At 37.6% G+C, this 14,882-nt stretch overlaps 1 protein-coding gene and 2 long non-coding RNA genes across 3 annotated transcripts; all 3 read right to left on the bottom strand.

The window, feature by feature from the left end:
• Positions 1-871: 871 nt before the first annotated feature.
• Positions 872-3,921, bottom strand: LOC108914882. Its single transcript, XR_001964690.1, has 3 exons — positions 3,782-3,921; positions 3,323-3,698; positions 872-1,075 (listed from the first exon to the last, which is right to left on the bottom strand). It is a non-coding gene; the product is annotated as an uncharacterized LOC108914882 (long non-coding RNA).
• Positions 3,922-5,279: 1,358 nt separating this feature from the next.
• Positions 5,280-6,266, bottom strand: LOC108914883. The gene is made up of 2 exons (XR_001964691.1): positions 6,172-6,266; positions 5,280-5,449 (listed from the first exon to the last, which is right to left on the bottom strand). It is a non-coding gene; the product is annotated as an uncharacterized LOC108914883 (long non-coding RNA).
• Positions 6,267-7,496: 1,230 nt separating this feature from the next.
• On the bottom strand, positions 7,497-9,813 carry LOC108914881 (calcium-binding acidic-repeat protein-like). The gene is made up of 2 exons (XM_023456633.1): positions 9,322-9,813; positions 7,497-7,547 (listed from the first exon to the last, which is right to left on the bottom strand). The coding sequence occupies exons 1-2, from the start codon at positions 9,811-9,813 to the stop codon at positions 7,497-7,499; spliced, it is 543 nt and encodes a 180-aa protein (XP_023312401.1).
• Positions 9,814-14,882: the final 5,069 nt, after the last annotated feature.

The following is a 14,882-nucleotide window of genomic DNA, read 5'->3' on the forward strand; positions in this document are numbered from 1 at the left end:
ATCCCCGTCCGGAAGAAGACACTCCTAAGACGGCTATCACGACACCTTTCGGGATATTTGAGTTCACATACATGACCTTTGGGTTACGCAATGCAGCTCAAACCTTTCAACGCTTCATCGACGAGGTTTTACGCGACTTGGATTTCTGCTACGCGTACATCGACGACATCCTTGTAGCTTCATCGTCTGAAGAGGAACACCTGCGTCACCTGGAAACACTGTTCCAACGGCTGCGCAAGTACGGTGTCGTATTTAACTCCGTAAAGTGCGTGTTCCGACAAAGCGAAGTGAAATTCCTCGGTTATCTGGTGTCAAGTGAGAGCACGCGACCGCTGCCCGAAAAGGTCGAGGCAATGAAAGACTACCCGCTGCCTACGACAATAAAGCAATTACGACAATTACTTGGCGCCCTGAACTTTTACCGACGGTTCGCACCCAACGCAACAGGTACCCAGGCGCCAATGAATGACCTGCTTAAAGGGGATGTTAAAGGGAAAGCACCATAAATTGGACACAAAACGCGAAAAGTGCTTTCGAGGCGTCTAAAGAGAGCTTAGCACAGGCAGCTCTACTCGCGTACCCCGGTGAAAATACGCAAATCGCTCTAGTGTGTGACGTTTATAACTTTGCAATTGGTGCCATAGTGCAACAAAAAGCTGAGAACGATTCGGAACCGCTAGGGTATTTTTCGAAAAAAGTTAACACAGCTCAGTGCAAATACGCTGCTTACCACCGCGAACTTCTTGCGATTTAGGAAGCAGTCAAATACTTCCAGCATATGGTCGAGGCAAGAACATTCGCGATTTACACCCACCATAAGCCTCTTACGTTTGCCTTCGCGAAAAAGTCGAGTCAGTGTACACCGCGACAATTCTGCTATCTAGACTTTATTGGCCAGTTTTGTTACAGGTTTATTTTATTATGCTGAACTTATCATCTTTAAGGTCATTCCCAAGAGGGGAGAGTGAGAGTAGATAGTGGGTTGCAAATGATTGGATTAGGGTAGTTTTATTGGTTTTGTTCACATATGTTTTCCTTGTTGCTGGCCAACCAGTGGCCTCCCCGCAGGTGGTGCCTGGAACAAGTAAAAGTTAGAGGTACCGCGCCAGTACAATCGTGGTGGAAATAGACAAATCGCTTTGTTTAGGAAAGAAATTCCATATACTCAACATGAATAAATAACAGCCCATATTGTCAGAAATATGTAAATATAACCTTTTCTTTGGTCCCACTGTCAAAACGGTGTTAATCTATGGTTATTATCTGTCACAGATCCACAGAAACTATTGGTAATAATGTAGCACCATGTATCTCTCCTAAGATAAATGAGTTAGAAAGAGATAGAGGTTTGAGTTTGAAATAAAACAATTTTCTATGGTTTAAAATTTGGTATTTCCAATTCTGTGATTTTTAAGGGTTTTTATGACTGGGTTTTTGTANCGGCAAATCGGCTCTTTTTCGGGGCGATCGTGCGACGCAGACGGAGCTATCGGATTTTAATATGTATTGACTAGAAAGGCAGGCAAACTCCGCTGACGCGGAGTTTGACCTTTCTCTCGGGCCTTCGGCCCTCGGGCCGCGCTGCGCGCGGCCCGTGCACCGCTCCGCGGTGCTTTCCTCGCTGGTTAGTAGATATAATATTTATGGAAACACCCTGTACTTTGATTTTTAAACACCCTGTATATAAAAGTATGAGGAGAATGCTTTTCAAAAAAGAGTAGGCCCCGTTCGAGAAAAGAATAAGAAAAGTTTGTTCCAAACTTCCAAAAAGGTATCTGGTTAGTAAGTATAAAATTTTTAATCCAAAGACTACGTAGGTAAGGCAGAAATGGTAAAAAAATAAATAAGACATCTGCTTGATAAATATACAAATTTTCATTAAAAAACTAGTAAATAGACAAAGCTAAAAGTGAAAAGAAATAAAACTGCCCTCAATTCTATAGAACATCTAATGTATGGATTTTTTAAAAAGCGACTTTTCTTCAAAAGATTAACAAAATGAATAAGGGAAAATCTGGTACACCTGTGTCAGTTTTATGGAACATGCTGTACATAAATTGCAAGAAACACTTGGTTAGTCGGGTTTTTCATAAAAATATTGCAGACTTCAGTACAAAATATAGAAAAGGAAAAAAACATTAGGGAAAGTTTTGTTCTATTGGTCATAAATACTCAATATAAAAATTCAAAAAGACAACTGGTTAATAATTATACAATTTTTCATTAAAAGACTTTAGTAAATAAAGACAAAGTTAAAAGTGAAAAGGATAAAAATTGCCCGTTTCAGATATGGATCAATTTTATGGAACATCCAGTACATATATGGATTTTCTAAAAAGCGGCTGGCCAGTAAATATACAACTTCAAACGATTTCATGAAAAAATTAACAAAATGAATCAGAAAATTACATTGTAAAAAATATTTGACACCGTGTGTAGAAATATCTATTTGAAAATTTAGGTAGGTAGTGAAATGAGAAAAAAATCCTAGTCCGCCTGTGTAATTTTTATGAAACACTCAGTATATAAATTTGCAAAATGCCTCTGAGTTCTACAATATAAGATTTTTCATAAAAATATTGCCACAATAAATTTCTGAAATATACAGAAGCCTCTAGACCGATAATTTTGACTTGGGTCAGTTATGTAGAACATGCAGTATATGGATTTTCAAAAAAACCCTTTGGTTAGTAACTATATAACTTTTCATGAAAAGATTTAAAAAAAATTTGAAAAAGTGAAAAGATAGGTAAAATCAAAGTTCACCTGTGTCATTTTTGTGTAACATTCGGTACATACCTTTGCATAAAGCATATGATTATTACGATATAAGATTTTTCATAAAAATATTGCAATTAATAAATTTTTTAAATATAATTAATTTCTGTGGACATCCTGTGTATGAAAATCTATTTGAAAATTTATATTTTTTTCTTCTTAAAATGAATATTCCATAATAAAAGTAAAATGTGGAAATAAGTAAAGGAATATATTTCTGATCCCATTGGTAATTGAATTGTAGACCTTAATAATAGAACGCGAATTTTACCGCTAAATAATCAGGTCTCAGTCTATTTTTGTGTTGACATGTTGGTACTTTTAAAACATGGACTTTTTGAATTGTTAGTGTCATCTCTAAATTGCCACAATAAATTTCTGAAATATACAGAAACCTCTAGACCGATAATTCGCCAAAATCTCATCTAGTTAATAAGCATAAAACACGACCAAAAGATTCAATATGTAAGTAAAACGAAAAAATGTAAAAAATGTAAGGAAAAATCTGATCCAGACCTNGTTATCAAACTTCCGAAACTCTTACCTTAGTATATGGTTACGAAGTACCCTTCCAGCCCTAGCTATCCAGTACCCCGGCAGTCGTACCTACCAGACAGGTCCAGACATCCACCAGGCAGTTCGGTTGCTACATCGTGGGTACATCACACATAGTTACTTGTCCGAGTAACTATACAGGCAATTTAGATATAGTATTATTCCCCATTGCTTTGCTGTAGTCTTGTTGCCGTGCAATGCCTTCATAGCTAGTTTCACTGCATGGCTTACTACCAATGTTTTAGTTTCGCTAATAGCATTATAGCATTAACGCATGATCGCTTTGAGGCACTACCCTACGTTTGTGGCTAGTTTCCAGAATAAGTAAAATAATTTACCCAGCTACTCTGCTGTCGTGGCTAGACCTAAAAGAAAAAAAAAAGATAGGGGATTAATAAGTGGAAACTGGTTACTTTAGTACTTTAATTATTGTAAATATTATCCTTACCTTAAGTAAATTTCTCATTATGTAAGCGAAAACCAAGGTACCTAGGTAAGCGCCGATTAACAAATCTACCAATTAACTGTATAACATATATTATTATATAAGAAATTGTTGTTTCGGTTTTTTTTATATATAAGCAGATCATTTTCTCCATCTGCACTTTTGACAATTGACACCAACCACAGACCACGAACCGGCAGCGAAGGTCACTAAAATCGTTTATTGTATAATCCCAACCATAGATCACGGTTATAATAGAACACTTGATCTGTTCGGATCACGGTTCACCTTAAAGCTCCGTCAGAACCAATCCTACCCCCAGTAGTAAATAAAGATTGTTCTTTTACTTTCCTAGGAGTTTTATTTCATAAATGCAAAGAACCCACGCTTAGACCAGCACCTTCTTTTTATACTAAAAGGAAGTTCAGGTCTAACAGTTTACGACAGACATTCGTCACATGGATGGTCGCGAGAACGTTGTAGCGGCTACGCAGTCAAGCTCCTTACGCAACGTTTCGTCTGGCCGTCAATAAAGCGTGATAGCAGACAATGGGCACGTTGCTGTATCGAATGTCAACGCGCAAAAGTGACACGACACGTAACTTCTCCGACAGATTCATTCCAACCTTCGTCAACGAGATTTGAACATATCCACGTGGATATCGTCGTGATGCCGCCATCCGAAGCCTACCGCTACTGCTTAACCTGTGTAGATCGCTTCATCAGGTGGCCAGATGCAATTCCGCTAGAAGACCAGGAGGCAGAAACTGTAGCTCGCGCTTTATATGCTAATTGGATATGCAGATTTGGATCACCCCTGCGAATAACGACGGAACAGAGTCGACAGTTCGAATCGCACCTATTCAGACGCCTGAATAGTTTACTAGGTACGACTCATCTCCGAACCACCGCATATCACCCAGCAGCAAATGGCATGGTAGAGCGTTTTCACTGTCAATTAATAGCAGCGATAAAANCCTCAATTGGAAACGTCAAATACAGCGAAATTTATTTTGAAGTTTCAATCCGACATTCTTCGTGATTTTTAGATTTTCGTCGATTTACGTTCGCTGTTCTTTGAATCTCCATTTCGCTTATAAAAGTCCACGGGATATTTGAAAACGCGAATATAAAGTTGCAAAAATTTGATTAAGCGACGAACGAAGGGAGTGAGGTTCGACTATGTCGCTTCGGATCTCGCGGAGAAACCCAGTCCTTCCGCCAAAATGCTAGTTTTCCAGTCTGATTTGAAAGACAGCGCGTAGTATCGTCATTCATTGTTTAAGCTGCCGCACTTCGAATCTGCGTTAATTTCGCGAAATGTTCTAAATAAAAAGTTTGAAATAGGCCTCTGATCAGTAAACAAAAATTTGTTGGTTTAAATAAATACTTCAAATGTAGTCTAGTAAGTCCCGTCTAATTTTCTAACATCAATTGGAAACATCATTTTCGCCTAGTAGGTCCATCTGATTTTTTCACCTCGATGTCATCTATGAAATACGTTGTTACAGGTTTATTTTATTGCTCCTAACTTATCATCTTTAAGATCATTCCCAAGAGGGGAGAGTAGATAGTGGGTTGCAAATGATTGGGTTAGGGTAGTTTTGTTGGTTTTGTTCACATATGTTTTCCTTGTTGCTGGCCAACCAGTGGCCTCCCCGCAGGTGGTGCCTGGAACAAGTAAAAGTTAGAGGTACTGTGCCAGTACAATCGTGGTGGAAATAGACAAATCGCTTTGTTTAGGAAAGAAATTCCATATACTCAACATGAATAAATAACAGCCCATATTGTCAGAAATATGTAAATATAACCTTTTCTTTGGGCCCACTGTCAAAACTGTGTTAATCTATGGTTATTATCTGTCACAGATCCACAGAACCTATTGGTAATAATGTAGCACCATGTATCTCTCCTAAGATAAATAAGTTAGAAAGAGATAGAGGTTTGAGTTTGAAATAATACAATTTTCTATGGTTTAAAATTTGGTATTTCCAATTCTATGATTTTTAAGGGTTTTTATGACTGAGTTTTTTTCTACTCTATCTTTTGGGTGAGAGCACCATTTTGAATTAGAAAGACTTAAGTTCTTTAGCAAGCTTTAGCTGATCTAATCCCGACAAAAATTGCATTTTGCACCACATTTAGTGGCAGATAGCATTTCTGCACTTAACAGCATATGCTGGATATCGAGAGGTTCTGTGCATTAAAATTTTGTCACCGTGTGCCCTTGTCAGAAGACTACACTTCTTGGCCACACAACATCTTGACGGTAAGCCAGTCCAGCCTTAATCTCATTTAGTCAAACTATATCTCTCATCTATTGTGTAATAATTTATCGATAAATTCCTTTTAGGCCAACAAATACACCGTTATCAAACTTCCGAAACCCTTACCTTAGTATATGGTTACGAAGTACCCTTCCAGCCCTAGCTATCCAGTACCCCGGCAGTCGTACCTACCAGACAGGTCCAGACATCCACCAGGCAGTTCGGTTGCTACATCGTGGGCACATCACTAGTGATGGGAGATCTCGAGTGAAAAATCGAGTGGTACTCGATTATTGAGATCACTCGAGATATCTCGAGATGTTTACTCCCACCACTCGAGTGATTATTACCCTACGGTTGCACCCCAAAATGTTAGTGCATACTGCAAATAGTCACTGATTGCGTAACCTTTTTTTAGAATAAAACGAAAAAGTGTTTAGGTTTTGAAGTGCGTGAGTTTTTTTTTTTAGCTACGCTTATAAGTAGTATATGACTAATAAAAACATATTTGTGCGCCGCTGGGATGAAAACGACCAATATCTCGTATCTCGAGTGATCACTCGATTATTAGAAGTACTCGATTACCGATAACTCGATTATCGAAATGGGTCGATTATGCCCATCACTACACATCACACATAGTTACTTGTCCGAGTAACTATACAGGCAATTTAGATATAGAATTATTCCCCATTACTTTGCTGTAGTCTTGTTGCCGTGCACTGTCTTCATAGCTAGTTTCACTGCATGGCTTACTACCAATGTTTTAGTTTAGCTAATAGCATTATAGCATTAACGCATGATCGCTCTGAGGCACTAACCTATGCTTGTGGCTAGTTTCCAGAATAAGTAAAATAATTTACCCAGCTACCCTGCTGTCGTGGCTAGACCTAAAAGAAAAAAAAGATAGGAGATTAATAAGTGAAAACTGGTTACTTTAGTACTTTAATTATTGTAAATATTATCCTTACCTTAAGTAAATTTCTCATTCTGTAAGCGAAAACCAAGGTACCTAGGTAAGCGCCGATTAACAAATCTACCACTTAACTATAACATATATTATTATAAAAGAAATTGTTGTTGCTTCGGTTTGTTTTATATATAAGCAGATCATTTTCTCCATCTGCACTTTTGACAATTGTCAACACCAACCAGAGACCACGAACCGGCAGCGAAGGTCACTAAAATCGATTATTGTATTAATCCCAACCATAGATCACGGTTATAGTAGAACATTTGATCTGTTCGGATCACGGTTCACCTTAAAGCTCCGTCAGAACCAATCCTACCCCCATTAGTAAATAAAGATTGTTCTTTTACTCTCCTAGGAGTTTTATTTCATAAATGCAAAGAACCCACGCTTAGACCAGCACCTTCTTTTTATACTAAAAGGAAGATCAGGTCTAACAACGTCAAATATTAATTAGTAGGTCCCCACTGACTTTTTAACCTCAATTAGAAACGTCAAATATCGTCTTCTCACTCCTGTGTGATATCTTAACCTAAAACACGAAACACGTCAAATATAAATTAGTACGTTCCTTTTGATTTTCTAACATCAAAAATCGCGTAGTAGGTACCGTCTGATTTCCTAACCTAAATTACGAAATACGGCAAATATCAATCAGTCTGTTCCTTCCATCGATCTATGGTTCGTTGTGATTTTCTAACCTCAATTGGAAACGTCAAATATAGTGAAATTTATTTAGACGTTTCAATCTGACATTCTTCGTGATTTTCAGATTTTCGTCGATTTGCGTTCAGGGCTGGTTGAATCTCTATTTCGCTTATAAAATGGCCGTATGTCAGTGAGAAGTCCACCCAGAAAGTACATTTGAAAACGCGAATATAAAGTTGCAAAAATTTCATTAAGCGACGAACGAAGGGAGATGAGGCGCGGTTATGCCGCTTCGGATCTCGCGGAGAAACCCAGTCCGTCCGCCAAAATGGTAGTTTTCCAATCTGGCTTGAGCGCGTAGTGTCGTCGTTCACAGCTGAAGTAATAAACAATTTTTGTAATGTTAAATTTGCATTTTTCTAACACAAAGTCGTCTCGCAAAAGATCCACAATGAGATAACACAGATAAATAACGACATCCTATAACTTGAAAGAGTCTTTAACTCCAACTTATTCTTAACTTTTGACGTTTGGGGAGTAATAGATACGAATGCAATATAGTAAATTAACGAAGCAAATGTACTAATACAAAGGTTCAAGGGTTTAGGTACTATGGATTGGTTTAAAATTATGCTGTTTTAGAGGGCAAGTACTTACGTTTATTCGGGGGACAGGTATCGTAATCCTAGGCATGTCAAACGGTAGAGCTGCGAAAATGTAAATAACAACCTAACCTAATAATAAGAAATACCTGTATATGTCGTGGCGTAGCAATGTATTAAGGTTAAAAAAGGCCTAGTAAGGTAAAATAACGGTTCGTCGCGACCCCAAAGACGTCTTTCGCGTTTGGCGTGAAATTATTTTGACATAATTAATCTGACGTTTCTAACGACATTCGAATTTTCTCCGGGTGGGCGTGTCTTAAAGCTTCAATCTTTACGGCTTGTGAAATGGTCGTCTGTCGTCGAGTGGACCCTAAAAAGAGGCAAAATTAAATATGAAAAAGCGAAAAGAACGTTACAAAAATGCCCCCCCGACAATTAAAGATGATCGAATGGACATCTCGTGCCCAGTCGCACGCCGTTCCGCGGTTTGCGGAAAAAGAATTCTGTGTGGGAAAGTATACGTTTTCCAGCCGGCGAGAGAGCACATTTTAACGTATTTACGGCCGCATTTCGAATCCTGCGCGCGATTTCGCGGAAAGTTCTACATAAAAGGTTTGAAAAAAGCATCCGGTCGATAAATATGAGTATTTTCCGCGCGGCTTTAAATAAATAACGTAGGTAAAATGGGTAAAATGAAAACTGAATAGAGGAAACCGGCGAGGCGATCGTCAGGTTTCATCGGAAAGTAGGCGTGTCGGACTATTGCGGTTCACACAAAAATTGGGCCACGCCCCCTGTAGGGCTCCGGGAGGACCGGATTTTAGGTAGGAAGGAGCGGAGGGGCCTCCACCGGAATAGCCCGTCGCGCCTTCGCCGACTTGACCTTTCTCTCGGGCCTTCGGTCCTCGGGCGGCGCTGCGCGCCGCATGAACTCCGCTTTGCGGAGCACTGTCTTGCGTGAATGTTTTATAAATCATCAACACCATCATCCACATTACCATCATCTACATCGTCATCATCTACATCACCATCATCTACAGCACCATCATCTACATCACCATCATCCACATTACCATCTACATCACCATCTACATCACCATAATCTTCAGCACTATAATATCCAGCACTATCATCTACATCGCCATCATCTACAGCACCATCATCTGCATCACCCTCATCTACATCTACACCACCATCATTTATACCACCATAATCTACATCACCATCATCTATATCGCCATTATTTACATCGCCACCATCTACATCATCTACATCGCCATCATCGACAGCCAAATCATCTACATCATCGACATCATCTTCATCACCATCATATACATCACCATCATCTACATCGCCACCATCCACATCACCATAATCATCTACTACAGCAACATCTATATCACCATCATCTACAACACCATCATCTACGCCACCATCATCTACGCCACCATCATCTACGTCACCATCATCTACACCACCATCATCTACATCACCACCATCTACATTATTATCACAATTCAAATGTGGGTCGATTTTGTGAAACATTCTATGTAGCAAGTTTTAAAATGGCATCTGGTTAGTAAATAAAAAAATTTTTATGAATAGGCTTCACTAAATAAAGTAGAAGAAATAAATATGATAAGGAATAATCCACGGGGTCTGTCCTGGACCAATTTTATAGAACATGCACTTTATTGTAAAGCTTCAAAAAACATATTATAAAATTGTTACCTCAAAAAATAAAGTAGAATGAACTAAAAAGAATATGAATACGTTTGAACACTTGCAACTCTGACCTGGATCAATTTTGTTTGAACATTCGGTATAAAAATTATCAAAAAAGCATCGTGTTGGTAAATGCAAAATTTTTTATCAATGAACTTTACCAAAGAAAGTAGAAAAAGGTGAAAAGGGTAAACAAACATCTGGTCTGCCGCCATTTTGTTTTGGTTTCAATTCGGATGTAGATCATTTTGTACATCCAGTATAAACTTCCAAAAGGGTATCTAGTTAGTAAATATAAAATTTTTCATCCAACGACTTCAGTACATAGGTAGGTCAGAAATGGGGAAAAATAAGTTATGTTTCACTCTCCCAATTCTAAAGTGTTTTGTAGAACATACAGTAAATAGACAATTTTTTATTCAAAGATTTCAGTACGTAGGTTAGGCAGAAATGGGAAAAATTAAGTTAAGTTTCACTGTCTCCTAATTTTGAAGTAATTTTTGGAACATCCAGTATAAACTTCCAAAAAGATATCTGGTTAGTAAATATACCATTTTTCATTAAAGTAAGTAAAAATAAAGTTAAAAGAGAAAGGAAAATTTTGCCTGTTAATCAGACCTGGCTCAATTTTCAGTATATGGATTTTTCAAAAAGCGAGTGGTCAGTTTTCTTCAAAACGTTTCAAAAAAAGAGGAGAAAAAAATCCTAGTCCGCCTGTTTCATTTTTATATGAAACACTCATTATATAAATTTGCAAAATGCTTCTCAGTTCTACAATATAAGATTTTTCATAAAAATATTGCCATCAATAAATTTCTGAAATATACAGAAGCCTCTGGACCGATAATTCTGACCTTGGCCATTTTGTGTAAACATCCAGTATATGGATTTTCAAAGAAAACGTCAGGTGAGTAACTGTATAAATTTTCATCAAGAGATTTCAATAAATAATGTAAGAAAGTGGGTAGTGAAATGAGAAAAAAATCCTAGTCCGCCTGTTTCATTTTTATGAAACACTCAGTATATAAATTTGCGAATTGCTTCTGAGTTCTACAATATAAGATTTTTCATAAAAATATTGCCATCAATAAATTTCTGAAATATACAGAAGCCTCTGGACCGATAATTCTGACCTGGGCCATTTTGTGTAAACATCCAGTATATAGATTTTCAAAGAAAACGTCAGGTGAGTAACTATATAAATTTTCATCAAGAGATTTCAATAAATAATGTAGGAAAGTGTTTAGTGAAATGAGAAAAAAATCCTAGTCCGCCTGTTTCATTTTTATGAAACACAGTATATAAATTTGCGAAATGCTTCTGAGTTCTGCAATATAAGATTTTTCATAAAAATATTGCCATCAATAAATTTCTGAAATATACAGAAGCCTCTGGACCGATAATTCTGACCTATGTCAATTTATGTAGAACATCCAGTATATGGATTTTCAAAGAAAGCGTCTGGTGAGGAACTATATAAATTTTCATCAAGATATTTCAATAAATAATGTAGGAAGTGGGTAGTGAAATGAGAAAAAAAATCCTAGTTCTCCTGTGTCAGCTTTATGAAACATCCAGTACAAAACATCTGGTTAATAAGATATTATTTGTAGATTTGTCATAAAAATATTGCAATCAATAAATTTTTTAAATATACAGAATCCTCCTGACCGTTCGAGCTTCAACACACTTTTTTTAGACACTGTAGAAAAAAGTTTTTGAAAATGTATATTTTTTCATCTTTAAAAAGATACATCCATAGAATTAAATTGCGGCAATCTGTAAGAAATAAATCTTAGGTTATCCCATTTTCACCGCTACACTAACGTCTTTATGTGAAGCTTGTTTTCTGAATGAATGGTATAAAACAGAGAAAGAACAACATTCCACGACCTGGAAGTCTTTAGCTCGAACTTATTTCGATAATTCGCAACTTTTGACGTTTGTGGAATAATACGAATGTAATATAGTAATTAACGAAGCAAATGTACTAATACAAAGATGAAGGGATTTACGTACTGGTGTTTTCTTTAAAATTAGAAAGAAATAAGTATACAATTTTTAGTGGGTACTTACAGCAAATCTAGAGACATACAGCAGGTATACCACGTATGTAGTGGTAGAGCTAAGAAAAAATGTAAATAAAAACGTAATGATAAATAAATACCTGTATAAATCGTAGGGTACCTATAAATTAAAGTTTAAAAAAGGCCTAGGAAGATGAAATAACAACAATCCCCAACCCTAGAACGTCTTTAGCTATTGGTGTCAAATCTATTTTGACGTTTCAATCTGACATCAATCGCAATTGTCATGTTTCCGTCGATGGGCGTTGCCGTCTGCCGACACTTTGCATCTCTGTTCCGCACGAAAAATCGCCAGCAGCTGTCCCGGAAAAGGAAAATTCCACATCGAATACGTTAAAAAAATCGCTTTCAAAATATGACGTCTGGATAAAGGAAGAAACGAAGCGCGCTTAGTGCCCTTCGCCCGGCCGCTTCGCGTCTCGCGAAAAGACCCATAAGTCCGGCAAATCGCCGTTTTTCGCCTTCGAGTGTGGGAGCGAGAGGAGATTGCAGATTTTAAAGTAAAGTAAAAAGCGGCCGCATTTCGATTCCGTGTTAATTTCATAAAACATTGTAAATAAAAAGTTTGAAAAAGGCATATGGTAAGCAAATAAAACATATTTCTACATAATATTTAAAGAAATTAGTAGAAAATAGCGAGAATAAAAAATAAAAAAGCTCCAACCGCTCACGATTCGAACCGGGGTCTCGCGGATGGACGGCCGACGTCCAGTCCCTCGAGCTATCCCAGACACTGGGTGGGTTGTCTTTGTATAAGTTATTTAACGGTCCGCATCGGCTCGAACTCGACGAAAATTTTGAAACGTTCAAATTCCGTTTTTCCGCCGCGATATCGATCGCGAGGGACGGAAATCGATTTCAGACGTGAAAATAACGACCCCACGTCCCGAAAAACGTCTAGAAGAGCGAAATTCCGTAGGGCAATTTTCGGCATCGGACGGTGGGCGTTTCCGACATGTCGCGTCTCTGTTTCGCTCCGCGCCTAGCAGAGGTGCCCCTAAAAAACGAAATTTTACCCGCGAAAAAGCGGAAAAACCGCCGCGAAAACATCACCAAGCGACGACACGAGGACGTCGTGGCGCGAAGCGGCTCCCTCGAAGATCCTTAGGTCCGATAAATCGGCCCNCGACGTGAAAATAACGACCCCACGTCCCGAAAAACGTCTAGAAGAGCGAAATTCCGTAGGGCAATTTTCGGCATCGGACGGTGGGCGTTTCCGACATGTCGCGTCTCTGTTTCGCTCCGCGCCTAGCAGAGGTGCCCCTAAAAAACGAAATTTTACCCGCGAAAAAGCGGAAAAACCGCCGCGAAAACATCACCAAGCGATGACGCGAGGACGTCGTGGCGCTTCGCGCCACGACGGTCGCCGCTTCGCGGCTCCCGCGAAGATCCTTAGGTCCGATAAATCGGCCCTTTTCGCGGCCCAGTGTGGGAGCGAGAGGAGATTGCAGATTTTAAAGATATAGAATGAAATTGATATTGATATATTGATGGAAGGGATTTTCCAAGAGGGCAATTTGATAGATAAATGAACACTCAACCTGAAAATTGTGTCAAATTGATAAAATTAGCAGTGGCATAGAAAATATTTAAAAAAAGAATAATGTTGCCCCCGCCTCTATGCCACTGTTGTCCGTAAAATATTGAGTAGTGCATTAAACAATAAATCTTTAGGTGCTAACTGCATGTGGCAAATTTATATATAAATCTTAAGGTGTTTTTAAATTATCAAAGATATGTATGATTAAAGAAACTTCAACGTCCTGTATCTTGCGACCCCATGTTTATTAGGACTTTTTGCCTTGGTTTTTTTTACTGACTGCTTTTAAAAAATATATTGCACGCGTTTTTTATACTAGTTAATTGTTAATAACCTCATAGTTGAAAAAAGTACAAGTATTGGATATTTTCAAATGTGAACAAAAAAATGTGAATGAGCATATGATGTTTAATTAAAAATAACCAAATTGTTGAAATTGTTGATGAGTGGATGTTTCAATAAAAATTTGGGAAATTTTCAGAATATTATGGAAGCATTATTATAAATATATGCAACATTATAAATAATCACCAGTTATCGGACACAGTGAAATTTAATTTTGCGGAGTAAATTTATGCCTTAGCGAAAATAGTGATCATTTTCAACGACTTCTTTAAATGTACTCACTGATATTCATTGTTTATTAAAAAAAAAACACTATTTTCGTTAACTGTATTTTCATTAAAATTCATAAATATTTTCTACTGAGACATCAATTAAACATAAGATCGTACCCTCATTTATGTTTCCAATTTACATTGAAAAATCATTCAATCATTAAATTAATAACACTTAATACTTTAAATGTTGTAACACTTCTTCATAAAGGACCCCGCACAAATCTTATGGAAATTGGGTCCCGGTCAAATTCGCTGAATTTTTGATATGTGATAGAGTTCATCATACTGGTCAATTGTCTCAATGGCCACAAAGCTCAAAAATGGATAGTTTGGCCGGTACAGAGCTTTAAAGCTCCGAATATCCTCCACGGATTTATGTATATGCGCAGTGTGTATAGACTTTTGAAATAGCCTATTTCATTTTTTTTATTATCTAGGTTTATATTTTTGAGGTTGCTGAATTCAGATCTGTTGTTAGATTTTCAAAATTGACAGTTGGCAGCTGTCAAATAGCTGTCAATGTGCTATAATAAAGCCAAAAACTTGTTTTTTTATGTTTTATCTTTCTTTTTTTTTAGTTCGATAAGTTCAAAGACGATATCAAATCAATAACAATGACTATCGGCAGCTGTCATTTAGCTG

This window comes from Anoplophora glabripennis, unplaced genomic scaffold, assembly GCF_000390285.2.
Source record: "Anoplophora glabripennis isolate ALB-LARVAE unplaced genomic scaffold, Agla_2.0 scaffold1831, whole genome shotgun sequence".
Lineage (NCBI taxonomy): Eukaryota > Metazoa > Arthropoda > Insecta > Coleoptera > Cerambycidae > Anoplophora > Anoplophora glabripennis.